Below are 27,765 nucleotides of genomic sequence, written 5' to 3'. Positions count from 1 at the left end.
AATATCATTATTCTTGAGAGCTCATTAAGGTTGACAAGCTGGTATTTAGCACTTTTCAGAATGTATTATGAACTCATTTTGACAACAAGCACACAAAGCAGACAGTAGATCAGGGTCGAGGTTGAAATCTTATCTGACCCAAACGGCAACCCGAACTGATGCTTTCTAAATTTCATGACTGCAGAAAAAAGGGATACAAATTGGCTCAAGTACTCGTTTTTATAAAAATGTACTTTATTTTAAAATGAGTCTATAAAAGTAGAAATCACATACAAAAATACAGATTACTGCGACATGTTGGCAAAATAGCTCCCAGCTGGACTTGAATAAGGAAGAAGAGGTCCTGCATGTCTGAGGGCAGCTGGAGGCCAGAGTCCAGCCAGAGCCCACTGTCAGCCCTCACTAATCTGTAAACAATAGTTTCAAGTAGTAGTTAGCACTTTAACTACTCGGCAATTGATGCAAAATTATTCCTGTGTTACACTTTTTAAAATGTTCTTTAGGTCTGAGCAGATAAAGGCACTTCATATTGTTGTAACAGTACGATTCTTTGATGAAAAAGTTAATAGAAACGTATTTTGGCTCTATCGTATTCAAAAGAGGTAACTGCCTTAATTTTCTTTTCATTGTCTAAGAAGCATACTTTGATCCTTTTGCTTCTGCGTATCAGGTGTTAAAAAGTACATCTGTTATCAAAAGGTTTAATGCCCAGTGAGTCTTAAAAACTTAGGTGAAGCGCAGGTCATGCCAGGTGCATGGAAGCTGCGCACACACCTGCTTCTCGAGCGTTTCTGACGGAGAGAAAGCAGCAGCTCTACCTAGGGAACTTGAGATCCAGTAACCTTCTGGGCAGTGTCCAGCCATCGCTGTGAAAGACCACTTAAAAGTATTTCAAGTCCTTGATTTCAGAGTAGAATAAAAATAACAGAGACAGCAAACAAGATCAGCTCAGAGTTCTATCCGATTTCTCAAGAATGCTGATTAGAATACCATATTTCTAAAACAAAGCAAGTAATTTAAAAAGCTAAACAGACCACATAACATACATGGATTATAAAGTTAAAAAAAAAGCATGATTATATTTCCTCATCTAATTTAGGATTCTGGGAACACGGCATCGCACCTAAAAACATGGATGGCTACTTCATAGGAACCTGACTATACCAATTCTGTCCTCACGGTTGGGTCTCTCTCCGTTTCTGTTCCTCCTTTAGAGTTCAAGGTATATTATGCAGGACTGTGTCTCTGTCACACTAACTTCACACCTGCACACAATGCTAATTCCCAGAAGAGATTGCCTCAAACGCTACCAGCCCATGTTTCTTTCTGTTCAACTCCCCGTACATATAGCTTATCGTTCTTCAAAATCAAGTTTTATAAAATACTGAATAATTAAATAGATAAAAAGTTATGACAAACACCATGAAAACTGAGCCAGGGGTAATTCTGAAAACTTGATTCTAAATAGACTTATAATCTGAAGGGCACTTGGAAGAACTGGCTCAAATTTTGCTTTAAAAAGCTATTTTGAAAGAATAGGCTCACCCAAGATTTCCAAAGAACTAGCACTTGGACTCTGAGGGCACAGCACTGGCGCAATCATCTCTATATTCTCGAAACCGCCAACACTTCATAGTTCTCCCTTGCAAATGGTTCCCTAACATACATGCACAGTGAGCGCTAAAGTAAAACCAATGGGAAAGGTAACCAAGGTCTCCAGCAACTGGATTTGCTGCCTGCGTTCCTCACTTGAGAGGAAGAGGCCACATCGCCCCGCAGCAAGCCCTTCATACACAACCGGGCTTTTGTAGGGTCAGTCGGCACTTGATGCCCCAAATCTCCGGGTTCTTTTTGTTGTCCATGGTTGGCCTTGCAATGGTGGTGAAGTAGGCACAATTAATCTGCAGATGGGGAAGGGCTTCTCTCAATAGTTGCAGGGTAGCATCTGGCACAATTCCAAAAACTTGTAGGGTCTTTAGTGTGGGGATCTCTCCAAGTTCACTGGAAAGGAAGAGAAAATGTCAGGGTGAATGGCAATTGTTAGACAAGTTATTATAAGCCATTGTTTGTAATGTGTATCAGTCTACAAAAGTGCAGCCTAAAACCATAATTTATAGTAAATGATTTAAGGAAACAACACAAGGAGATAAAAGCTGGGAATCACAGCAGCCTGTGGGTACAGGAAACCAGCCTGTGTGTCTCACTCCGTTTGGATCCTGTGGAACTGAAGTTTATGGCTATTTTCAGTTGAACTGAATTTGCCTCCTTTCTCCATTCTTGGTCTCCACAGATCCCTGCAAGGGTTACTGTGACGTGAGATAGTAAGCGAGTAATGGTGAAAGTCACTGTGCTGCTGCGGTGTCAGTCGGAACCACCCCAACATGAAAGCAATTTAGGAAATCTGGACGTGACCATTAACTGAACTAGGCGCTCTGAATAGACAATACCAGCAGCACCGAGGGCTTCTTAGCAATGATGCACCATTAACAACCTTACTGCAGCGGAACCCACGGGTGACTTCCTTAAGGTATTTCTTATAGGCCACTATATAGGGATTATATAGGCCTCAGATGAAAAGTAATGGAGTACCAGTTTACAGCAGAAAGGACCGCTTCTCTACATAGGACTTTTTCCCGTTACTGATAGGACAGACCTTTCTGTATGTATTTCTTGTTAAACAGTGTGATCTGGGGTCACACAAAACTGACCCCGTTTACCCAAAGAAAACACTTTGTGGCTTTGGTACTGGTTCCTCTTAACATTGGTCTGTCTGCCCAGCTTCATCTCTCCGATCCCTGTTTGCTTTAGGTTGGGACATAGTGCAAAGTCCCAGGAAGGGGGACATTTACTTTGGGAATTCAGCCAAACCCGCTGGAGATCAGTGTGCCCAGCGGTGACCTTATGTTGTCATCGTCAATACTTATTCAAACAAAGCAAGTCTGTACTGTCACTCAGCTGCCAGTGTCTCAGTCCTTCCAGCACATTTTCCATGCACATCCAAGACATCCTCCCGAAGGCTCAATCAGTTCATGCCACTCACCTGCTCCAGAACTCCTGATGCCTCCTGAATGGTTCTAGAAATCAGATGGTTTATCAGATCTAAGGACCATCCATGCTGAACAGGCTCCATGGGTCTTCCCATTACCCCTCTCTATGAATGGTACAGCTGAGTGCCACAATATTTAGTGTGTATTGTGGAATCCAAGATGAACGGCAAAGAAAAGCTCTATCTAAAAATAAGCGTGCCTGCTTCTAAGGGGCAGTGAGATCAGGAGGCCATAGATCAAAATGAAAGTCAAGAGGAACACATTGCACCTTTAACTTCTGGAATGTAGAAACAGATACAAAGGCTGTGCACTGCAGACCAGGTTATAACATGAACACCAAGACAGCAATCCTTGGAACAACTCCTATGTGAAGCCAGCATTTGAGAACAGGGTCATGCTTGGGAAAATTCAGGTTCTGGGATATGCAGGCAGCCAGGCTGTGAGTCATCTGCAATGGATAATATCTCAAAGAAGAAACTGCGGGGAGTAGGGAAGAGAAGAATGGTGGCAGATGGCAGGGGAGGAAGCACTGGTACAGCCACCTTGGGAGGAAGCTGGCGAGGCCAACACATGGTGCTGCACATGGGAAGGGAGCTGCAGAAGACGGGACAGGACCCAACAACAAAATCACCTCTTAGAAGAAAATCCAGTAGAAAGTAAGACCAATTAAGGAAAGAGTAACTCTAACAGGGGTCCGCAGGGGTGGGGAACTCCAAGGCTTTGGAAGTATTTTAGAACACTGTCAAAGGCTCATGTTATTTTCTCTTCTGAGATAAGAGCTCTTCTGCAATGCGGAGAGCTGCTGTGTGGCTAGTGTCCTTGCGACACGCTGCGATTGCCACTAAGAACTTCAAACGCCTCAGTTGCCAGAGTGACTAATCTTAGGAAAAGGACCCGCATGAATTCATCTGAAAGAATCCCTAGTATTTACATGATGCTCAAAGAAACATGCCGATGTTCGAGGACAACATCATCTTGTTCTCGTTCTACTCTGCTGCTCTGCCGGGAAACTAGAGCCCTTGATGCTCTTCTTTAATGATCAGATTTTGACAATGATGCCGAGGTTGGCACCGGCGTAGAGAGCGTCAGGCTCAGGCTCCTCCCCATCGATCCACATGGAGACTACTATGCAGGGAAACCATGATCCCACTGAACAAACGTGAGGGATCAAAGCCTTCCCCTCGCCTCTGCTAGAGGGAAAGCAAGCATTTAAGTCCTGCTCAGCTCCTTTTCGCAGCGAAGGAACAAACTCACAGATCTGCTTGAGAAAAGACACCAGAAAAGAATAGTCTCCCTTCCTAGCCAGCTGTGCAGGCTGATGCGAAGCCCAGATGGCAAGAATGGATGACAGAGAAACCTTTCTGTGTGGACACTAGAAGCTTCCAGAAGTTCTGGATGCTGGAAAATAAGAGCAGGGATTTGTATCAGAGTTCTATGCACACGAATTTGAGTTGTAACATTTGAGAGACGTTCAAGAAAAATCAGCATCCTTTTTAGGTAGTGCTTTTTCAAATAGCATACTACTAGCTAAGGCTTACGAGACTAGTTAAAATGATTAATCCAGTCACATAATTACCAGACTTCCCAACTTTACTAAACTCTCAACAGATCATTTGTTATTGAAATTGTATGATCTAATCCATGAAAAAAAATTTTTTAATTCGCCATTTTTAGGTAGGAAGAATTATTGCTGACATTCTGCTAGCAAGATAAATACTAGAAAAGTCTTCCTCAAGCCATATGACCCTGCTGCAGTAAAAAGGGCACCTGACCAAGTGCAAGATACTGACCTCTCGTGGTTTTCAATAAAACCGCTATGCTTTTCATGTGGTATAAGGAAGACTATTACAGCCCTTTGGAATGAGAGAAGCAATGCCTGGAGATAAGAGACTTAATTTCCATGAACCCACATAACATATCCTCTCTTCAGACAGCACCAGACGCTCCTACACATGTGCCAGTTCTTCACCGTCCTTGGCTGTCTGGTAGTCTCATCATTAGATCATGGAACTTTTCCGGTAAGCCCAGGCACAGCTTTAAGAACGAATGGAAAACATCTCAAACGACTCCACTCCCACTGGGTCTGCCTCCTAGGCTCACAGTGAGTTCCTTCAGGGTAAAAGCTTTCTTTTCTAAGTCCTTCACTGACAGTAGGACAGGATTCTGACACAGTGATGCCGACAGTTACATAGTAAACGCTAATGAGATCGGTTCAACTGTACCGGACAGTTTAATCCAACATCCTATGAACTATTTTGATATCCCTTCCTAGACATTTCATAGCATATTAATACTAATGTTCCCTTTGTGGTCATCCATTAGTAACGATGGGTTTTACTACCAAGTGCTATCCCTGCTTTCTACTAGCATAAACACAAGACATACTTACAGTAGGGTCTCAGGAATTATATCATAGCACCGGCTGAGCGAGAGGTGTTGGAGGTAGTTGAGTTGAAAAAATTCTGGAAAGCAGTCATTCTTTAGCATGATACTGTCACTGCAACAGGAAGGAGGAAGATTCAGAAACACCCAGAGACTGAGCATACCACCACTGGATGCCTTCACTAGACCCTGCCCCATCTCCAAACAACCCAAATATTCCAAATTTTGATCTAAAACAGTACCTTAAGTCGAGGCGGACGAGGTTGGGGCACCGTTTAATTAAGGTACAAAGATCTAGGAAAAACAAATGTGATGGTCACTGTCACAGTTAAATAAGGAAGGAGAAAAGGGTGTTTGCTCTCGCTGCTGTTCTTCAACAACGCACTGGAAGCTGGCAGCAAGGCGGTCAGAGCAGTTTTTCCATATAGAAAAAAGTTTCCTGCTGAGAAAATCCAGGTGAGCACCTGGGAATCCACTGTAAATGTTATAGGAGCTGTGTGAAATCCCTGGGTAACAACTGGCTGGAAAGAGAAAAGGAAATCCTAGTCCACGTTAGCCAGGGAAACCAAATGCCAGTACATAGAGTCAAATAATATTCCATCAAGATGGCTCTTCAACTTTGCGAGTGGGAATCATCAACTATTTATTAAAAAAAAAAAAGTTGTATCAAAACTAACAAATAGGTTTCTAGCTCAAATTACAACCCAGCAAATTCCGTATGTTGAAGTTTTAAATGCAATTTTCAAGAAATTATTTGCAGAATTTTGGGTTAGGTAAGGAGTGTAGAAATAAAGAAAAAAAAAAAACCAGATAAAAGGAAACCAGCTCGAAGGAAACACTCCGGACTGTTAACTGCTGCTAGCAAGTACTGACATTATATGGTTGGCAGAATTTGTAAGAGAGTGACACGAACCGAGCTACTTTGTCAGCAGAGAAACCGATTTTAAGTGTTACTTATTTAAACCTGACACTCCATTTAATGTCCGAATGTCTACTTTCACAGGTGTGCCCTATGTTAGTTTTGTAGTTTCGAATGCTTTCTCAACATACTGATTTGGCTGTGTGATAGTCACCCCAATCTATGTTTAAAACAACCAGTTTCTGCCCTAAATCTCTCCCTTTCCTCCACTCCTTCCTGCCCTAGTACTACATAACGCCAAGGACAGCAACTAAGGCGCAAACCTTGGGAATCACACGTAACTGCTTTATTCTCTTTCCTTATCCAGCCTGTCACCAAATCCTATTGGGTCAGCTTCCTAAATGTGCCCAAATACGGCCCTCTATTAGTACCTTAAATGCTACCACCTTAGTTTCCCAACTGTCCTCCCTGCTTCCTGCATCCCACCCCCTTCCGCAGCCTATTTTCAACATGGCGCCAGAGTGAACAGCGTAAAGCCAGACCGTATCACCGCCCCACCACACTTCACTGGTGTCTTCTGTGTTGGTGACCTCGCCTTTGCCACCAGCTCCCATATCAAAGGCCTTTGTCCTTGTGGTCCTTTGTTCTAGAATGCTCTACTACAAACCTATGCGTATTTCTCTCTCGTCGAAATAAAAGATCCTCTCTTTGATCATTGCGTCTAGTTCTAGAACTTTCCCCACAAACTCCTGTTTATCTCTCACGGGATCAGAGGTCCTCTCTCTGACCAGTCTACATAAAGCTTAGTCCCTTCCTGCCACATTCCACCCATCCACTACTCTATTTTTCTTTCTTTAAAATTTTATTTAATTTATTCTTCTCTTACGCAAGACATCCCAACCGCAGTTTCCCCTCCCCCATATCCATTCCCCCTCATATCTTCAACTCCATTCATACCATTTGGGAAGTCTGCTCACCACGGATCTGTTTGGCTTTGTGTATTTTTTATATGACCTTGATTTCCAAGAATAACCGTATAATTCTATACTCAGAATTTAAAGTGTCTAAAGGAAAAATATGCCCAGAGCTGCATAGGGAGAGTGACAGGAAATCGAGCCATGGCTGCAGCTCTCAGCCCCGTCTCTGTGTCTGAGGACAGTCATTTGCGACGGTGGTTGTTAAAATATGAGTCCTTACACAGGGATGGCCTTAAACCCCTCCCTGGCCACTCATGAAGAACGTTTCTATATCCATTGGTCTGTCAGAGCTTACGTATTAAGCTCCAGAAAAGTAGTTTCCAAATACTACTTAAATGCTATGAAGCATTTCAAGATATCTGACTCACATCTCTTTAAGCATAATTAAAACTTCAGTAAGCAAATTACCCACACCTGGTGAGCCAGCAACACCCACGAGACACCACACAGGGTTTATTGGAGCACCTAAATTAATTTGGCTCTGTGCAGCCCGGAGTGAATATTAGCCAGAGACTGAGCTATAAAGCCATTTTTTAAAAAATTTCCTCTTGTGACCACTTATGTGTGCAAATTAAGACTCAGTGTCACACACACAATACAAAGCTCAGCCAAGTCAGTACCATGGCTGCTACCCACCAGACTTCAAATGCCTGTGTTCATCAACATTGTCTTTTAGACCGAATAAAAAAGTAGAAAATGTAAATATAAATTTATTATCTGAGGCGTTTTCAATCTTAACTGTTGACATTCTGGGCCAGATGATGCCCGAGTTAATTTTTCTGCGCTCTCCAGCAGCAATTCTGGCATCTAACCACTAGATGGCAGCAAACCCCTGCGCTGAGACGCAATGCTGTCCAGACTTTGCAAAGCTGCTCCTAGCTGAAAACAACTTTTCAGTCATCCTTTTGAGTCCCTGATCCAAGGACACTGAAGTCACTCTGCATCTCCTCCTGTCAGCTTACTTTTAGCACCAATATGGTTGATGAGTGTGTAGTTGTTACACTGAACTGAGGAGTGCTTTGTGCCCAGAAGTTAACGTGTTCAATACAGATGCATTTTTTCCCCCTAAATATATTTGGTCCGTTAATGGTTCAATCTACTGTGTTTACCTACTTTTACATCGGGGTTCTGCAGAGTAATCTTGTTTATTAAAAGTAGTTCTGGGACTCGGGAGATGTAAGCGCTTTTGTCTGTAAGTCCCAGGGCTTGAGTTTGCTCTGTGGCACTTTTGTAAGAACACTGGGTGGGGCAGAAGTCACAGGAGGACCCCATGGGCTTGTTTGTCAGTCAGTAGCAAAATCAGTGAGAGGCCCTGCCTAAAAAGACAAAATAGGAAGGGCTGGGAAGATGGAGAGGACTGGAGTTCGGGTCCCAGCAACCACAAGGCAACTAAACTATAACCCCAGATCCGGGAGGTCTGCTGCCCTCTCTGGCTTCTGCAGGCACTGCATACATGTGGGGGTACTAATAGGGAATCTTATTTGAAGGTGTGTTGCTTTTGTTTACTTTGCATTTGTTTAACTCCGGGAAGCTGTGTTACTTTGCTTGTCTAAAACACCTGATGGTGAGGCAGGCGAGAGACGCAGGCGGGGCTGGCAGGCAGCGAATAAACACGAGAGGATGGGGCCCGAGAAAGGAGACCGACTTCAGGGGTCAGCCACCCGGCTACAGAGTCAGACACCGAGTAAGAAGGAAGGAAAAGGCATACAGGAATAGAGAAAGACAAAAGCCCCAAGGCCACAGATAGATGGGATAATTTAAGTTAAGAAAAGCTGGCAAGAAACAAGCCAAGGCTGGGCACTCATAACTAAGACTAAGCCTCCGTGTGCGACTTATTTGGGAGCCGGGTGGTGGGCCACTCCCCAAAAAGCCTATTAAAAGTAGAGTAAAAAAACTGACAACAGGGTACAGGCATGATGAATACAGGCAAAACACCTATACACATAAAATAAAATAGAAAAATACGTAACTTCTTTTTTTAAGGTAGAGAAGTACTGATGAAATCACCCAGTGTTGATCTCTGGCCTCCAAGTACACTGCATGCATGCGTACACACATGCACACACACACACACACACACACACACACACACACACACGTTACTTTAAAAGATTCTTTGTCTAGACCCTGGACTCAGCCTGAATCCAGCTCAGGAGCTATTTTCCCTTTCCCTAACTCTTCCCACGAACAATCTCTCTGCTGAAGACATAAACAGCACGCACGCTGGAGGCTGCAGAGATTTTACAGGCGAGCCGTAAAGCAGCTCAGATGCCCGGGCCTCGACGCTCTAACCTGTTTTCTGGAGGTTCTTTCGGTAGCCGCTGAGGTTGAGCTGGGTGATGGTCGCCGGCAGATGCGCCACGGCCGCTTGCACATGCTTTTCAGTGAACTCGAAGCACCAGGAGAGATTTAGCTCATCCAGTCTGCGTGAAGGAAGGGCGGCAGGGAAGGCATGAAGCCATCAGGAGGACGAGGGTGACTGAAGCAGCACACGCCAAAAATATACAACCAGGTTCTTTATTACCTCATGCACAGGCCACCCTGTGTCGTTCGTTCACTGACAACTGCATTCTCTCCTCTAAACACCTGTGCCTGCAATTTACCCAGTGGCGAGGCCAGAGCACACACTGCCTCCTGGAGATGCAGGTTGAAATCTATAGCTTGTATGTGTCTTTCTCAAACCACCTAGGTTGTTGTCAAAACAGCACCCGGCAGCTACCAACTCAAATGTTTTATAAAACCCATGGACTGACTACTAATGAAAGAGACCAAGACGCTACACAAATGAACTGCATCCGATTCTCCTTGCGAGGAGAGCCAGCGAGCTTCCAAGTCAAGGCTCCCTCCCTCCGTCTGCATCTCTGCTGACTGAACACAGTGCTACATGCTTTGTCTGCCTCGTGATGTTCTGATTCAAGGCCATTTCCCTTTGAGAGAACAGTAAGGAGACAGCCAAATGGTGTACCAGAAAGACACAGAGACAGTTATTAACACAAGGAGCATCTACTTTATAGGTACTGTGTATTCTTCATGCCATGTCTCCTCTCACTTAGCAGTACATATCTTATCACCCATATTCAATATGGCTTAGTCAGATCTAAGCCAACCACACTGTGATAAACACATCCTTCCACTTCCCTTTAACAGCAGCAGAGAAGGGATCACTAACCAAGTGTCCTTCCTTGACGAACGTACTTTGAGTTCAGCCTGAACATTTTCGTGCCAGATGCTACGTTGCCCAGGCCGAGACCGTGGCAGCCCTCAAAAGCACATCCAGATACCCAGATGTGTAGCGTCACTGTATCTGCTACGGCGCAGACCTTTCCTACCTGCAGCAGCTGCTCAGCAGCGTTGCCACGGCAGATTCGGAAAACCCAGAGCACCCGCAGAGGTTCAGCCGTACCAGGTTTTCATTCTGGGCCAGAGTGCTAGGGAAGAGAAAATGCCAGAGGAATGAACAGCATCAGTGGTGAGTCCTTGTGTGCGCTGTTCTGTTAGGGAGGAGGAGGGCAAATATAATAACTAAGCACATAAGCTCGTGAGTAAGAAGTGGGCTTAAAAATCTATATTTCACCATCTCTTGACACAGAAGGCTGATTTGCTTCCATTACTCACATGGAGATTGGCAACTGTGGCAAACTGGTGGGGTTAGAAACAAGGTTGAGCTGGGCCTTTAATCCCAGCACTCGGGAGGCAGGCGGATCTCTGAGTTCGAGGCCAGCCTGGTCTACAAAGAGCTAGTTCCAGGACAGGCTCTAAAGCTACAGAGAAATGCTGTACCAAAAAAAAAAAAAAAAAAAAAAAAAAAAAAAAAAAAAAAAAAAAAAAAAAAAAAAAAAAAAAAAAAAAAGAAGAAGAAGCATGGGTTGAATTACATAATACACCGAAGGATTTGCTTGCAAAGTGTTTGCGGTGTAAATGCACAAGGAACACCAATAAATGTATCTTTTATTGCCTTCCCTCTATTAGGGAACCTGGGGACGAATAGCCAGTTGTTTTGGAGTTACGCCTTGGCCTGGTACTGAATAACTGAACGTGGACAAGCTAGTCTGTGGCTCAGCTTTCACAGACAGGGGCGAGGGCAAGAGCTTACTGCAGGTGCTGGCTCTCAGCATGACTTTTAACTTAGTATCCCCTAAGTTAAAGTTTTTGCTACATACTTGCTACCATTCTTGTTCCAAGCATATCAGGCTTCCTTGGCTCTCATCTGAATAGCCCAGCGACATAACCTGTCTGTCCAACTAACCCCATGTGGTCCCTAGCAAACTAAGCAGATACGTTTCAGTTTGACATGGCCCCTCTGTTTTCAGATACACGATGCACTCTGCTTCAAGGCCTTTCCCACCCCCTATCTCCACAGCAGGCCCATTACATGTCTCCATGCTTCTCCTCATCTCCCGGACTGCCGTGCTCCGGCAATTGCCAGCTACTTAGGAGTCAGAACAGCGGCAGCTTTCCCGAGGCTGCTTCCGATGTCTGATCACTTCTGAGATCTCCTACTGGGATGTCTTAATGGCCAGCCTACAAGTCACTACTCGGACTGAGAAGAATGTCCTCCTTAAATTCAACTGGGTCTCTCTGTGTGTTGCCACATAACCACCAGTGCATTTAATGAACACTCTGTACTCTAATTATCTGTCTCACCCACATACTGTCTGGCCTTTTGTCTTTCACACCTAGAATGGGGTCTGGCATATGATCAGTATTCAAATGTCTGTTGTCCTGAAGACCCCGGACAGTTCTGGATATCTGGTATGTCCTACTGGACATATATGAGGACCCTGTAGTCATATACAAGAAACACTGCCATATATAGCAACCGTCTGCAACATACTTCTGGTGCCACTCACTTGACAATGGGATCCGAAAGCTGTAGGCCTTCCAGGCTTAGATTCTGCAACTTGGAGCACTCAGACAGAATCCCATGGAGGTTTGACACATTTATGACTGAGTTCGACAAGTCCATGTGCTGCACACGAAAAGAGCTGAATATGGAGAAGAGAAAAGAGGCCCCATCAGGTGGTTCACACAAGTACAGTCAGGTCCGACCTGACCCTTCCTGCCCCTGCATGGAGGGGAGAAAAGAGGCCCCGTCTGGTGGTTCACACAAGTACAGTCAGATCCGATCTGACCCTTCCTGCCCCCGCATGAGCGATCACAGATCAGACTAAACACTCACTTTTTAAATACCGAATAAAGATCTGGTCATAAAACAAATTGCTTCTAGCTAATTTCCGTCCTCATTCATTTTTAAAATCCAAGATTTGCCAAGTGTAGATGATGCTGCCAACATGCTCCCAGTAAGAACATTAATAGGCAGGTGTCACAGGAATGAGCTGGGTACACGTGCCCAGGGAGTGGGGTAAGCCTATGATGACTTCTGGCACTGGTAGGGGCTGAGTGGGTGAGCAACAGTGTTTACTAGGACAGGGAGGACAGTGGAGGAACCAGTTTTAATTGCAGGCCGTGCTTACACTTAGATATACTGATAGTGAAGTACTCAGAAGTTCGGGGGTGGAAGCTTTTAGGTAATGAGAACTAGGAACTGAGAAAAGGAACAGAAGAATTGGAGAATCCTGAGCATAAATGTGGGTGCACAGGACACAGCTTGTCTGAGAACAGCACGTGGAAGAGAAGGACAAACCCTGGCAGGAACACAAGGACAGGCTACGGAAGAACAGGAGTTGGGGTAAATAAATAAAAGTCGTGGGGAGAGGAAACGGACATTGGAAAGAAGGAGAAGGTACTAGAATGGAGACATGTTCTACTGTCTTTAGCTTGCTTTTCTCTTCCGTATCTAGCTATTCTTCTTGGGCATCAGATAGCACGAAACCTTAGTATTCCATAGTTTGCAGCACCAGAGAAGTATCTTTTCAAAACAGTCTACAAAACAAAAAAAGAAGGCATTCTTTTCAGGGTGCAAACCTGTCCGTGATAGGACAGAAAGCCCATGACGCAAGTATGAAAATACTCTCCCTCACTTTATTATGGATGGGCAGTGTGGATGGAAGTAGCAGGCTTGCATTCTCTGATGTGGCCCTGGAACAGCTCTGGCCCTTGGGAGAGACGGCCCCACCTGCTGGGCGCTCGTACTGGGTGGCTAATGAGTACTGTTTTCCTTTCAGAAAATGGGACGAACCCAGGGTCTCATATGTGCTAGGCAAGTACTCTAACACTGAGTCATAGGCTCAGACGTCCCTATACAAACATCTCTGGCCCTGGGGAAAGCCCCCCAGTAGCTCTTAAACCCACGCCATGCTTCAAGCTAGAGGCCACATGGCACAATATGTAACTGACAGCTCACACGACAAACAACCCCTCACAGGCTTAAGACTCAAAAAAGAAAAAAAAGGTGCATGAGCTTTTTTCACCCCAACATTCAGTCATTTCTCTTTTACCTGAAACTTTCACCCAATGGTTGTTCCATAAACGACCGTGGGCAGCGGAAGGCGATCACCCCTCGAGAAAGCAAGCGGACAGTCACATCCGGGTGTAGATTTTTACCTGCGAGGTCGAGGGATTGCCAGAGAGACTCATCGAGCCTAAAATGGGAAGGTGCTTGATTTGGTAAATTGGCCACAGTGAATTCTGGGGACCCTGGGAACCCATTAAAGTCGCTACGAACACGGAAGCATGGCCACCGAATCTCCTCAAGGCAAATCTGAAGAGCTTTTGCTTCCAAGTTGACAATGGAATTACTGAACATTTCTTGATTAAGATTCCTTTCTGTATTTTCCCTTTCTGTATTTTCAATCTAGATTATCAAATGCTAGACTGGCAAATAATAGAACTGGTGAACAAAATACCATCATTGAGTGTAACGTTTAAAAATCACCTAAAAAGGTGAATTATAGTGGAGGAAGTAACTTCCCAAACAATCCTGTTCTCCACTGTTATGTGTTGATGGGTTGCCACAGTTACCATGGTCCATGAAAATATAAATGAAGAAAAGTCGGAATTATTTTGAGATACATCGACCACACAGCTAGGAAGTGGGTACCGAGAAATGAACTCTGGTCCACTGGGGGGAGGGGTAACAAGGCCTCTTAACCACTGACCCATCTCTTTAGCCCCTACAATAAGAGCTTTACTATCCACAGTTGAACTTAATTGAAAAAGCTGGAGAAAGCATTAAGTGCAAGCAAATGAGAGACCATTCTGGTTTTTTTTCCCCCTTGGTTTTTTCAAGGCAGGGTTTCTCTGTAGCTTTGGAACCTGTATTGGAACTAGCTCTTGTAGACCAGGCTGTCCTCAAACTCACAGAGATCCGCCTGCCTCTGCCTCTCGAGTGCTGGGATTAAAGGCGTGCGCCATCACCGCCCGGCTATGAGAGAGCATTTTAAAGGCCTTATTGCACCAGAACTTTCCCTTTTAGACATACTGGAAATAAACACTTCACTGGCCAGTTCAGGAATAATTTTGCTACAAAAAAATTGCTAGTTTTATGATTTGGACTATTAAAAGAGTAGACTAGCCAGGCGGCGGTGGCGCACGCCTTTAATCCCAGCACTCGAGAGGCAGAGGCAGGCGGATCTCTGTGAGTTTGAGGACAGCCTGGTCTACAAGAGCTAGCTCCAGGACAGGCTCCAAAGCTACAGAGAAACCCTGTCTGGGGGGGAGAAGGGGGAGCGGAGGAGGAAGAGTAGACTCTGGATATGATATCCTTAGAAGGTGGCATGCTTTGTATCTTTTTCTTGTCCACTCTAAGAGCAGATCACTCTCGAGCATCTCAGATCTCAATGTCTCTCCTTTCAGAGGTAAACAACAGCTGGCTTAGTAGGTCTAGAACAACCCAGGACAAGTCGTGAAGCATTCACCTTGCCCCAGATAACACAGTGTTAACATGGAAAGGGAAAATGAACTCAGCAGCCATCCAAATCCTAAGCCAAGCAATGGTTAAGGCTGGCGCGCTAACAAGTCTTATTTTAAAGTTCACGTCACAAAGTACTGCTCTTGCTCCTGAAGTTTCTTCAACCCATAAACAAGAGTAATACAAAATTGTCATTTCAGCCCGTGCCGAAGATTAAACTGCTATGTCGGTTATTATTCTAGCATAACGGAGATGGTTACTGAACCAAAGGGAAGATGTAGGTCAAAGGCACTGGGTAGACACAGAATAAACAAGTCTTGGGAGCTAAGGTACTACCAGAGGACTGGTAATATTGTCCTGGACTTGGAAACTTCTGCTAAAGAGTGTATTTTAGGTGCTTTAGCCTTACCCATGGAGAAATAACTATGTAAGATGACGGGTATGTTAATTAGCTTGAGGACAGCAGCTATTTAGGGACCTACACCTACAGCACACCATCATATTGATTGCATACCTTAAATATGTACACGTTTTTTATAAAGGTCAATAGGTCTGTTTGCATGGTGTGAAGAAATACGTATCTGGTGGGGGGAAAAAGTCCTTTGGTGGGGATGGTGAAATGTAGCCACTACCATGCGAACTTTTTCATCCCTAAGAAAATTGCCTAGGCTTGGGCCTGGGGGGGAGGTGTACGTAGCTCAGATAAAAGCTCGGACGTCACATGTCTGAGGCAGTGGGTATAATCCACAGCACACCAGACAACAACAGAAAGAATAAACACCCCGCGTTTCATCTCTGTTACTTCCTTCCTGGTTCATTCCCCTCGACCACACACAATTTAAATATAGCCAAGAGCCGACTAAGACTACCCCAGATGGCACCTGTGCCGAGCCAGGCAATGCACTGGCATTTTTCATTTCATCCGCTACGACTATCCCATGATGCGGTGCAACTGTGGCCATCTTACATCCAGGGTAGCTAGCCTCAGAGGTGACATGTGGAGCATGTAAACGAGGCTGGGTTCACACTCTGTCCACGCTCAGAGGCTGTAGCCCTCCCCCAGGCTACCAGTCTGGTCTCCAGTACTGGGCTGTCTTGCCACCCTCCAGAACGCCCCTGATCTTAGCATGCCACCTGGCCCAAGCAGGTGTATACCTCGCAAACAAGGGCGGAGCTAAACACAGGGCAGAACGGCGGCCAGAAATGGAGCAATAGACTTACAGGAGACTCCTCCCTCTGACTGGGAAAGGAGGAAACAGACTTCTAACTATAATAAAAAGGTGTTTAGTTGGCTTGGGGCGGCTATGCTCTACTTGGTTGTTGGTTTCACCAGACTCGAATGAGCACATGGCCTTCTTCCTGCCCTTCCCTGCATATATGTCCCAAAGAATGAAAAATACTCACGAGAGGCGGTACCACCTCTTGCAGACCCCAGAGACTCTCAGCAGCTCAGGGAGGCATAGGCAGGAAAAGATTCCAAGAAGCAGCTCGTCTGGAAGGGAGTCCCAGGAAACACCTGCAAAGGAGGCAAAAACAGGGTTTCTGTCACTGAATTCTTCCTTGTCCAAGTCACGGGGCCTCTCCAAGCATTTATCAGCCACATGCCACTTAGCTTAAACAGCATTTTAGCCAAATGGAATTCTTTATCTTCACATTTATTTTTCTGTGCCATACACTGACTTACACACTGTGGTGGTTTGAATGATGTGCCCCCCCCCCCCCCATATTCTCTTGTCTTTTCGAGACAGGGTTTCTTTGTGTTAGCCATGGTTGTCCTGAAACTAGATCTGGAGACCAGGCTGGCCTTGAACTCAGAGTGCTGGGATTAAAGGTGTATGCCCAAACCACCCAGTTCTCATTTAATTCACAAGTATTTCAAGATTCTCTGCTACCTATCAGAGTAGATTCCAGCTACGCAGAAAAATTCAGCCAGGTAGCGAAACTTAGGCACAGCCATTAGGTTTGAACACAGTGTTGGGGGAGGGTGTTCCTGGGGCCAGTGATCACTGAGTCAGGATGGACCCAAGTAGGGAATAGGCCCAGTCCCTGTGTGCCAGACCCGGAAACAGGCGTGTTTGTGCTAAAGAACACTGTGAAGGGTAGAAAATGAATGAGGAGCAGGGGGTGGGGGAGCTATGAAGACCTTGGCTTTGATTTAACAAGGAACTACAAGATGATTGTGAGCACAGGCTTGCCAGGAGTTCATTTAAGTTCTGGAAAGATCACCGTGGCTGTGTGACAACAGACTGGAGTGGGAGAAAGGTCAGCGCAGCTTTTCTCGGCGGTTCCTCTACAATGCTACCTCCAGTTGATCTAATTCAGGTATCTTCCTGCCCCAAGGCCGAAGAGAAACCTGCATTCGCGGGATCTGCAGCTTATAGAGCATATCCACCAACCAGGCACTGTGAACACTGGAAGAGGCCTCAAGGGAGAAGGGCGCTGAGGAGGGTGGCGCCTGGGACAGTCTTCCTGGACTGTCTTTCAATTGCACCCTTTCAACAGAGCCAGACACTCAGCTTATGTCCACATGGCTGAGCGCAAAGCTCGACCTTTTCCTGCGAGGCCTCAACTCATTCTTTAATCTGCTGCTTCTTTGGAAATGTGTTCCAGCCATTAGAACCTACTGGAATTCTTAGGATACGTCATTCAGGGTTGCATTTGGATGCTATTCATTTAAAATAAAATTGCTGCTAAGGGCCCCTCCTATGGGAAGCCTCATGATCAATGACAGTCACTTATATACACGATTTAATTATCCACTCATCTGTTTAGGCCCCACTTGTCCACAAGATCCTGCAAAGGAAAAACTTATTTTTACATACTAGAAAGTAAAATTTGATCCATTCATATATTCACTGAGCACGAATCCCATGGTTTGTTCCAGGGATACAAAGAGAATCTAATTACATTCCCAATCCTTACTCTATTTAGAAATTGAGACAAAGATATTTCAAGGATCATGCTTAGCTACAGGAGGGCCTAGATGTCTAGGCAGCACCTGGGGCAGATGAGTGGTCAGGGGACTTTTCTGGAAGTAGTGGCTCCTCGTTGCTCAATCAAGGCCTGTCATTGTCTCTCTCCTTTTTTTTTTTTTTTTTAATCCATTTTCGGTGTTTGAGACAGGGTCTCAAGGCTACGTACTCCACTAGCGTTGATCTTACTGTGCAGCTGAAGGCTGATTTCCCAATCCTCTTGCCTCTCTCTAGCTCCCAAGCGCTAGAAACTGAGATTTTCCTATGATTTACGGAGACTATCCCGTCCCATCCCCAGTGTAGCTGAGAATTACTATACTAAGAAAGAACTCGGCTCTCACTGGAACCCCAGCCATGGTGGTCCCAGTCTGCGAGGCTGAGTAACTGAGTCTCTCTAGGTCTGTAGGAATGAGACTAAGCAGATGTATCTTGCAAAGCTCTTCACTGTGGAGATGAGGTGATGTTGACTTTAAATTATGGAGTTAGAGAGGCACTCTTTCCTGCCCACAGAGCCCTTCTTTCCTCATTAAATCAGTTCATTTTCCTTCTCTGACTACACCCCCCCCCCTTTCCTTTTCTTTTCAATTCTGCTTTGGATATTCATGAACAGGCAAAACCCCAGGTTCAGGGGAGGGCCTGTGCAAATGCCGCAGGGGATTTACCCAACCCCTATCTCCCTCTATCTGAGCTGACAATCTCCAGAAGCACGTCCTGAGGGTCTCACTTCAAGGAGTTTATCTGGCACGTAATGACAGGAAGCACTGGAGAGGTGGGGAAGACGACAGGGAATGAAGGGAGGCCAGCTGTAGCATAAAAGCAGCTTGTTGTATACCTGGTTCCCTGCAATCCCCGAGACCATCTGGAACCTGGCTCTGAGCTGTCCCACCCAAGGGTATGGGTGCTGGAGTATGAGTTCACCAACTGCAGCTGATCATTAACTCTGGGCTCGATGTTAACTCCTCAGCATTCCTGCCCAGAGAAAGCCCTCGAGCACAGCTGCTGCGTTCAGGAGAGAGTTTAGGGCACTATGGAAAAGGTGAGTTGCAAGGGATTATGGGCTGGCCAACTACAATGTCCATTAAAAATGACACAAGGAGGGGAATTGGAGAAGCCTGTCCAGAAACGCAGGGCAGGATCTGATCATGTTTGGTGTCTGCTATTTTATTAAGAACGTCTAAGCAAGCAGAAAAAAGTAGAACAGTAGGAAGCCGTCACATGATAGGAGGAATACCATAATGCTGGATGCAATCCAGCAGGCCCAGGCAACAAAACCATCCATCGTAAGGGAGGCTTTGTAGTACAGCTTATCCCAGATTTCAGCTTAAAAGACATCTGCTCAGAGAAGCATTTCCAGGTCACCACTAAAGTCCCACACCCAGGTTTGCACATCCTGCAATGTGCACCGGCTAGCATGGGATTGACACTTGATAAATATTTGCTGAGTGCATCGAACCATTTATTCCTCTGTTAATTATTCGTGTGACTGGCTAACCTTTCTTAACCAATTAATTACCACATGCCTAACGCTAAGAACAGAACCTGATACTGAATATTAGTAACTGCCTGACTGATACTTCATGTAGGAATGACGAACACCTCAGAGAAGAATGCTGGTTTTATTTTAAATATGGGCGAGACCGTTGCCTTCATTGGACCAATTTCTTCTTTGACCAATAATTGATTGGCTTATAACAAACATCGTGGGAGGTTTTCATGTCCAAAAGCCTCAGTGGCAAATGGGCTACTAAATAAATATATAACATAACAATTAAAACTGCATCTACTAGAAGCCCTAAAAGCTCTTGCCATTTGTAAAAACTACACTGATGCTAATCTTTGCAGCAACCTATATACTAGGTATTATAAATCTCATTTTTATTTATGAGGACACTTATCTCAGTCATGTCAAATAATTTTACAAAGGTGACAATTATTAGATAGATGACAGAACCAAGAGGTAATCATGGGTTTCTAGATTCCCACACCCCAAAGCGAAGGTACACGGTCACAGAGGTGGAAGTCTGATGAAGTTCCTGGTGGCAGATGGCACTGCAGGCATGAGTGTAATTGCCAGAGGATCACACAGCATCCTGCTGGCCCACAGAGGGGATGGAAGATAAAAGAGCTCAGCAAAGCATGTCGAGATGCTGAGAGGTATCACTGAGTTTACCACCAAATGGGAGGCGCAGGTCCAGGGTATATAGAACCTTAGCTAGCAGCAAGGTACTTAGGGCTCCATTTAGTTGACTATACAGGACAACCCCAGTTCTGGGGGCTCTGCGTAGAGGTAGATGAGCCTGGAATTGGCTGCTGTCCCAGCAGATGGAACCGAAATTTGTCTCCAGTAGCTACACTGGTGGCTGAAATCCAGGCTGTGATACACTTAATCTAATTTTACTTGCCGTATTTAATTCTCAAAACATCAGCCATCTGTTTCCTGGATTCTTGACAACATGGCTGCCTGGTCTGTTTGCAAGCACAGGAAGGGACTATTCAGAGGTCTTTTCTCCACGTGCTTCTGCAGAAACCACCAAGGCTTCACCCCGGCGGTATACAAAGGTAGCTAACCACCACAGCTTCCAATTTCTCCTCAGAAGCAAGCCCAGCCTCCTTATCTGTGGCCAACTGTCCATGCCCTCCAAACTCCTTGAGAAAGAGGGGTGTGTAGGATCTCTGTAGTATAGCTGACTTGTCTTATTTATTTATTTCTCTGAATATCACCAACACTCAAGATTCAAACTGCCTATCCAAAACAATACCCTAACTTGTGATTAAAAAATAACTAAATTATATGCACAGATGTGTCTGTGGATATGTATGCATAGGAATAGGTGCACACAGAGGCCAGAGGGGTTGGATCTGCTGGAACTGGAGTTACAGGAACTTGTGAGCAGCTTATAGGACTCCAGTTTGGATCTTCTCAAAGAGCAGAAAGTGCACTTCACTAATCAGCCGTTTAAAGACAAGCAGGACAGTACACACACATACACAGTTCCTCTATTTAGCCTTTTATAATCAAATTGTATTTCAGGAGAAGGTACTAAGACCCTGATACTAACTTTTTTTTTTTAAATAAATGATTTTATGGAGGAGACGCACATCTTGATCACTGTTATTGGCTTGATTTGGGTGGCACATGATAGTGCATGCTTTCTTCTTAGGGAACTAAGTGCACAGATTTCTGCTACTTTATTTGAATTTTCCTTCATTGTCCCAATAAAGACACGGCACGAGGTGGTACCAGTTATTATTATATTTGCATTCTGGGTGCAGTGGGCCAAATATTTCTTTGGAAGACTTGCTCACCCTTGTGGGATGGGAGAAATAACAAAAGAACAAGGGCGAACAAGATAGTTGGACCATTTATTCATTGTTACTACTATATTCCCAATCCTTAGACCAGCATTTAATTGATATCTTCTTTTCCAGGGCTGGTGGCTCATGTCCATAATCCCAGCATTTTGGAGGAAAAGACAGGAAGAGTATGGAATTTTGAAGCCAACCAGATCTGAACAGTGAGTTCCAGCCACGGTTACATAGGGATACCTAGTCTCAAAGCAAATAAATAAGTAAGTAAAAATACAAAGGCTGAGTGAATGCAAAGAAACTATAAAACAAAGATGACTGGAAGCGTGCCCAAAATGACTCCCATAGAACAGAGATTTGGGAACTATTAGCTAAAGTTGATGGATCATGCAATCAATTTGGTAGGTTTATTATTATTATTATTATTATTATTTTGTTTTGGACAAAACATTTTATTTTGTGTAAGCAAGGGTAGGGGTGTGGAGGTTGTGGTAGTTGGCTCTCTCCTTCTACCTTATAGATTCGAGAGATCGGGAACTTAGGGTCTCAGGATTGCAGGTAAAAGCCTTGACTTGTGGAGCTATATTCCCAGCACTATTATTATTATTATTATCATTATAAGAATAGTGTTTTATAGAACAGAATATCTTAGGGATAGGAAAATGATAGTTCTATGAATCTCTTGTTTCAAATCCCCCTATTACAATATAAAATATATTTCTTACTAGCTAAAAAAGCATTGAGAGGAAAAATGTTTGCCTTGGGATATTAACACACAGATTCTCAGGCTCAGGAAATTCTTGGATCAGAAGCACAGGAATTCTTTACTTTGAACAAGGCCCCTTGTGGATTCTGATATACCCTGAACTTTGGAGTTTCCAGTCTGAGAGAGAACCTTTGTAGGGTCTGCAACTGGGAGTGGTTTAACAGCCAGGGAAGATCTGCTCAACACATTAGTTCAACCACATTTTCATGGTCCTCACCTATTTAAAAGGCAGGGACCAGGCATTTAATAACCATAAACAAAACGTGATTGTCCTCTTTCTGCTGCTGGCTTCATTTCTGGACTCCTTCCTTCCAATTCCTTCTGTACCCTGGCCCCAAGAGACAGCCAGACCTGCTCTGCTATAGGACGGTCACACAGCTTTCATTATCCCACATACACAGATGAGGGGTTGCCAGATGTGAGGCTGGAACGCAGCCTGTGGGGAAAGCTTGCTTAGCAAAGAACCAACGAAAGCCCTGGGCCAGTCACCAGATCGCTGTGTACAGCAGGTGGAGCCTGTCCTGCCTAATCCTGGCAGAGTTATTAGCCACCTGTCCTGACAACTGCAAGCAAAATTCACGGCAGTGAGAACCCAGCTACGCTGGAGGCCTAGGCTCGCTTTAGAGGGCTTGGTGGGACTCCTCTCCAGCAGCTGTCTCTCTCAGCTTACAGCAGGAGCCCACTCTTTAGTCACAGCAATTGACCAATGCACGCACATGTAAGTCCATGTATGCATAAATTCATGCCATTGCCTTCCCTATTTCCTAGGTCACAATAATCCTAAAAGTCATGATTTTTCCTTGCTCATTTCAGGCGTACGTTTTAAAAGTCAATCTTAAAGTCTAGGCTCATTTCTGGGTTGACTGACTGCAATCAAGTGGAGAGGGGACTGTCCTGAGTTCAAGGTCATCCTGGACGAGGAAAGTCTATTAAATAAACTAAGAGAAGCAGGGTGTGGTATCTCACAGCTGCCTTCCTAGCGCTTGTGAGGCTGGCTGGCAAGAGGAAGGCTGAGACGTGAAAACTACACAGTGAATACCAGCTCAACCAGGGTTACACAGCAAGGTCTGTCCTAAATAGTAATAAATAGAGAAACAAAGACAACGAAGTGGAGACTCATTGATTGCGCCAGTTCAGGTCCTCTCCTCTCCGCTTTGGCTGAGGGAAGGAAGGCCCTCACTCAACCAGCAGGACTGGAGGTGAGTTAGCGGTGCACAAAGAACTCCCCCCCCCCATCCTGCCCCAGGACACTCAAAGTCTCCTCAGTCCGCCCAGGCTTCATATTGCTGTGTGGGAACTGCTACAATGTATTTCGTCTTTCCTCCTGACCTCCATTTTTAAACTCCTAGGTGACAGCAACTCTCCCTTATCTTCTGCCTGGTTCTCACGGTGCTTGGCGTCAAAAACGACTTTTGACTTAACGTCTGTGGGCATGTGAATGTGGAACAACGTAGGGCTGTCCCGTTCCAGACCCAAAGCTATCCACAATGGGCAACTTAATCAAACTTTGCTCATCTGAGCAGGAAGCATCTCCCACCACATTTGGCTGGTCAAACACCAAATTGCTAGGGTTAAAATCCAGGCGCTAAAAATAGGAGTCACGGTAAGTTTTAAAGAGAAAGAGTTCTTCATGCAGAGTCAGAATAACATTATGGTCAGTTTAACATTATTATATCACATTATATAAGTCAATTGACTTCCCAAACCAGTGTTGGAAATTTTGCCAACCAATGTTAACGATTATATGCCCCTTTCATAATAAAAGCTTCACAGGTCTATTCAATCTTCACAGCAACCCATTGAGTAGGAATTATTGCTACATTTCCCAGATGAAGAGACTGAGGATAGCTCACGTAATTTCCCAAGAGAGATAAATGGTGACATCAGGATTCAAGTGCAGATTTGTCTGAACTTACCACCATACCTCTCTAGTTGATCTCATCTATTATTATTTATTTGCTTAGGTTTCCAATTTTGAGACAGCCTCACCGCAAAGCTCATGCTTTCCGGGAATCCCCGAGCCTCCCACCTCAGCCTCCTAAGCCCTGGGACTATAGATGTGGCCACCAGACACCACACCTGGCATTGATGTGGGTTCGCTCCCTTTCTTACAGAAGTTTTGAGAAGCCAGAACAGATTTTTCCTTTTTTTTTTTTTTTTTTTTTTTTTTTTGAGATACTCTGCTGGAACTCACCACTTAGACCAGGTTGGCCTCTAACAGGAGATCCGCCTGCTTCTGCCTCCTGAGTGCTGGGATTAAAGGCGTGCACCACCACCACACCAGACTACAAAATGGGTATCTTATTTATGTTGGCTCTGCAAGGCTTCACTTCTATGTTTTCCTCAGTCTGTTTACCCACTCATCACTCATCCCGTTTCCGTGTCGACTCGGCTCACCTCCTCCGACAATCTCAACTCTGGCCAGACTCTGACCACAGCTCCTCGCTCCCCATATGGTAACAAGTCTCAGAGCATGTATCCTCCATCCTCTGCCTGCTACAGTTCAGTCTGTTTACCAACGTGTCCCTTTTGAGGCCAGCCTGGTCTAGAATTCCAGGACAGCCAGGGTCAGTTACACAGAGAAACCCAGTCTCAAAACAAGAACAAAAAACAAACACAAAACAAAAAAGAAGGATTGGGAGTGTTCAATGAGGGAAGATCGTTAAGTACTCAACTCCACCAGGGACCATCTTTCTCCCTATTCTACCCTTACTATAGGGCTCGTCCTGTTCTCTGGGATTTTACAGTGGCTCTTCCTTTTGCCTTGGGTTCTTTACACCAGGAGACATTTTCGTGACACACTCCTGCTCTCTCCCCTCCTTGCCTTTGCTTACTTTGGTAATTTGCTTAATTTGGTCGCTGCCCAATTAAGGGTTTTCGTCAATACCCAGTTTGCAATGTATCTTCTGACTCCAGGACTTCCATTCTCCCACACTTCATGTATTTTTGTTTTTAGCTGCCATGGACTGTTAGTCCCTTCTATAAAACAGCGTGTCCACTGTATTTACAGTATAATCTCCCTGGAAAGGAGGCTCTAAGCTCTTTAAAAATGTGTACGTTTTCTTCACTGCTGTATTCTTAGCATTAAACTGTGGAGCACACAGTGTATTTCTGCAGCAAATGCTTGCTGAATCATTCTTTTTACAAGACTAAAAGAAAACAAAACAAAAAAGCCCAACAAACAAACAACACACACACACACACAAAACCCCTTACAATGACTCAGGTCAATACACTATATTTACTCTGTAGGTGTGAGTGCGAGTCTTGATCTACCCTGGGGGCACTGATTTACAAATGCTTGGGGAATCAGGAAGTGGGAGTCACTAGTAAGGGAGTAATTTAAGGTAAATCCCATTTTCATCAATCCATTTTATCTCCGGGAGATAAAACTGAGAGGAAAGCTGAAATTATAAACCCATTACAGTAATTCAGGAGGAGGTAATGAAAGTTTGGATCCTTTGTTACACATGAGGTTAAGCCATAATGGCTACTTGGATATAGGGGGACAGTAGGGATCAGACTAAGTTTTAGGGCTCTACGATTGTAACTATAATGCTACAGTAAGGGAAACGTAACATCCCAAGAGTCTGTTACAAGTGGAGCAGGGAGGTAAACACCCTCCTCCTAGATTAATATTTACCTTCCTAATGAGCCTACAAGTAACCTAAATACTTACGACATAAAGTTCACTCTGGTGCAGAACAGTGCACTAGAGACCAAAGCAATCCTCTGAGACCCTTGCTTATATTCCCGTTTACCAGTGTGCTGAGCTGGACTTTGAGCAGGGAGATTCCCTTGTAAGGAAAAGGGCAGGAAGGCTGTCTCGTGGGTTAAAAGTTTCAAGTCAATTGTGGACCAGAAGATAAAGACCTACCAAGATTCCGAAAGACTTCAAACGACTGCTTTCCACTTCACTGCAACACTTCAAAACTAGGCGGTTTTAGGTACCCATCCTAAAGATTCCCCAAGGAAATAGTTCAATCAACTTAGTTCAAACAGAACACTTTTCGATCCATTTCTTACACAATTTCAATTTTTAGTGCCATACGTTACCTGGAAAGTTCTCTTGATTGAGCTTAGGCCGACGGATGATCACAAAGTCTTTTTCGCTGCCTTTGCTCTTTAGCCGTTTCCTTGGGGGGCTCTGAGGGTGGCCGAGGTTTGAGAGCAGTTCATGTGGAATGTTCTCACTGTCCACCTCCTCTTTCTCCAAGGCAGAGACACCCATGCCGGAGAGCAGTTCAGAAGTCTTGCTGGAATCCCATCCCCACGTGAAGCTGGTGGTGACGTTGCTACTCTGGTCCGGAATCTCCTGAAGGTGCTTCCTGCAGAAGGGCATACATTCCCCAATCCTTTTGAAAGCACACCCCTAGATAATTCCAAGGTAGGAATGAAAGAAGCGTCAAGCACACAGTGTGGAAAAGTCACACCAAGAAAAAGTACTGCAATTTAACGTGCCTGCAGTGAGCTTCCAAGAAGGAAAGAGAAAATCGGAAACACATACACACCCCACTATGAAAGGCTTTGGGATTGATGGTCACGCAGGCCTCAATACCTTCTCTCCGTGGAGAAAAAAAGAGGGACAGCATTCATACCATGATTCAAAAGAGTGGGAGGAAAACCTAATTAGGAAGCCGAATTGAAAGGCACATAGATATCCTCACTAAAGCATGCATCCATCCACTTTCTTCAAAAAAGGGGCTAGGCAACCATTCACAAAACAAGATTAGTTGAGCAAGGAGCAACATTCGCGGCCTAAAAGCATTCAAAAGATTCATTCATGCTTTGCCCCGTTTTTGCAATCGGTTTACCTGTGCATTGCGTCCACGGATTCAAGGGTTTTGAATGCGTGCATTAATTGAAGATCTGTCTGCTCCCAGCCTCCCGCTCCAGCGTGCGGCGCAGAGAGATTCCCCCCACGGGGCCCCACAGCCGGACCCGCGAACTAGTAACGTTCCATCACCACCGCGCGCGCGGAGTTCTGCATCCCGCTCTCCGGCAGCCGCCTTCTGACGCCCCGTCGCCTGCTGGGAATTGTAGTTCTGGGCGTGGCTCGCTGTCCGACTAGATTCCCTCCTTCTTTTTGCCCAGCCCTCCAGATACCCACAACCCCCCGCGGCGCAGGGCGGGACGGGGATGGAAGGGGGGGTGGAGGACGGGCGAGCGGAAGTGGGCGGAGCTCAGACTGACTGGGAAATGTCAGCCGATTGACTGGGTGAGGGTTTTTCTTTTCCCCGCGCCCACAGGCCTTCGGGTGACCACCGCTGCGGTCGCCTCGGACTGTGGTTCTCCGACGCCGACAGACTGCGGCGGACGCGAAGCTTCTCAGTCCCTTCCGGGCGCTGTCTGGAGAGATCCGACGGTGAGCCTGGGTGGGGGGGGGGGGCGCGTGCGGCGCGTCGGGGTCTGGGGTCCCGACCCAGCCTGGCGGAGATGGACGGGGTGGGAGGGGGCTCGACATTGCGAGCGGCCGCCGCCGCCAGGCCCTGCTCCCAGTTCTCGGTCGCCCGGCCGCCAGGTGAGAGGCTGCGGGTGGCACGCCTGCCAGTCGGCTGCTTCCTCCACCTGGCAGTGGGCGGCCCTTAGGACCGGGGCTGTGGGCACGATCCTCACCTCACCTATGAAATAGCACGACGCATACAC

At 45.4% G+C, this 27,765-nt stretch overlaps 2 protein-coding genes across 16 annotated transcripts in view; one reads left to right on the top strand and one right to left on the bottom strand.

Annotated features, from left to right (window-relative positions):
• Positions 1-79: 79 nt before the first annotated feature.
• Positions 80-27,430, bottom strand: Skp2 (S-phase kinase associated protein 2). Of its 4 annotated transcripts, none has more exons than XM_038322498.1 (11): positions 26,934-27,430; positions 26,176-26,447; positions 16,480-16,591; positions 13,664-13,807; positions 12,116-12,250; positions 10,595-10,693; positions 9,558-9,688; positions 5,672-5,723; positions 5,437-5,544; positions 1,255-1,277; positions 80-398 (listed from the first exon to the last, which is right to left on the bottom strand). In XM_038322498.1, exons 1-11 carry the CDS (start codon positions 26,975-26,977, stop codon positions 235-237), a joined length of 1,284 nt encoding a protein of 427 aa, XP_038178426.1. In that variant the 5' UTR covers positions 26,978-27,430; the 3' UTR covers positions 80-234. The 4 variants fall into 4 exon arrangements, 3 of the variants coding, with proteins under 3 accessions (XP_038178426.1, XP_038178424.1, XP_038178425.1); XR_005284662.1 differs by lacking the exon at positions 1,255-1,277 and adding an exon at positions 1,546-2,001 and having other exon boundaries at positions 265-898; XM_038322496.1 differs by lacking the exon at positions 80-398 and having other exon boundaries at positions 1,165-2,001.
• The window catches only part of Lmbrd2 (LMBR1 domain containing 2), a 76,741-nt gene continuing 68,034 nt past the window's right edge, over positions 19,059-27,765 (top strand). For 7 of the 12 annotated variants that reach the window (XR_006020773.1, XR_006020774.1, XR_005284652.1 and 4 more), the window contains exons 1-4: positions 19,059-19,083; positions 21,477-21,616; positions 26,337-26,440; positions 27,003-27,484. The gene's annotated coding sequence lies outside the window, so the exon portion shown is untranslated. Of the gene's footprint in view, positions 19,084-21,476; positions 21,617-24,466; positions 24,576-25,049; positions 26,507-27,002; positions 27,485-27,765 lie in introns of those variants that run through there. The other 5 variants (XR_005284653.1, XR_005284654.1, XR_005284655.1 and 2 more) reach the window with 5 other exon arrangements.

This window comes from Arvicola amphibius, chromosome 3, assembly GCF_903992535.2.
Source record: "Arvicola amphibius chromosome 3, mArvAmp1.2, whole genome shotgun sequence".
Lineage (NCBI taxonomy): Eukaryota > Metazoa > Chordata > Mammalia > Rodentia > Cricetidae > Arvicola > Arvicola amphibius.
Note: the sequence above shows the minus strand (reverse complement) of the source record. Positions and strands in the feature narration are given on the sequence as shown.

Coding starts and splice junctions, on each gene's coding strand:
- Skp2 (XM_038322496.1), bottom strand. CDS start 26,977: ATGCACGCATTCAAAACCCTTGAATCCGTGGACGCAATGCACAG. Junction 10,694..12,115: donor CTTTCGGATCCCATTGTCAA/GTGAGTGGCACC, acceptor TCTCTTCCCTAG/CACTCTGGCCCAGAATGAAA. Junction 9,689..10,594: donor CTGCTGAGCAGCTGCTGCAG/GTAGGAAAGGTC, acceptor TCCTTCACGCAG/ACTGGATGAGCTAAATCTCT.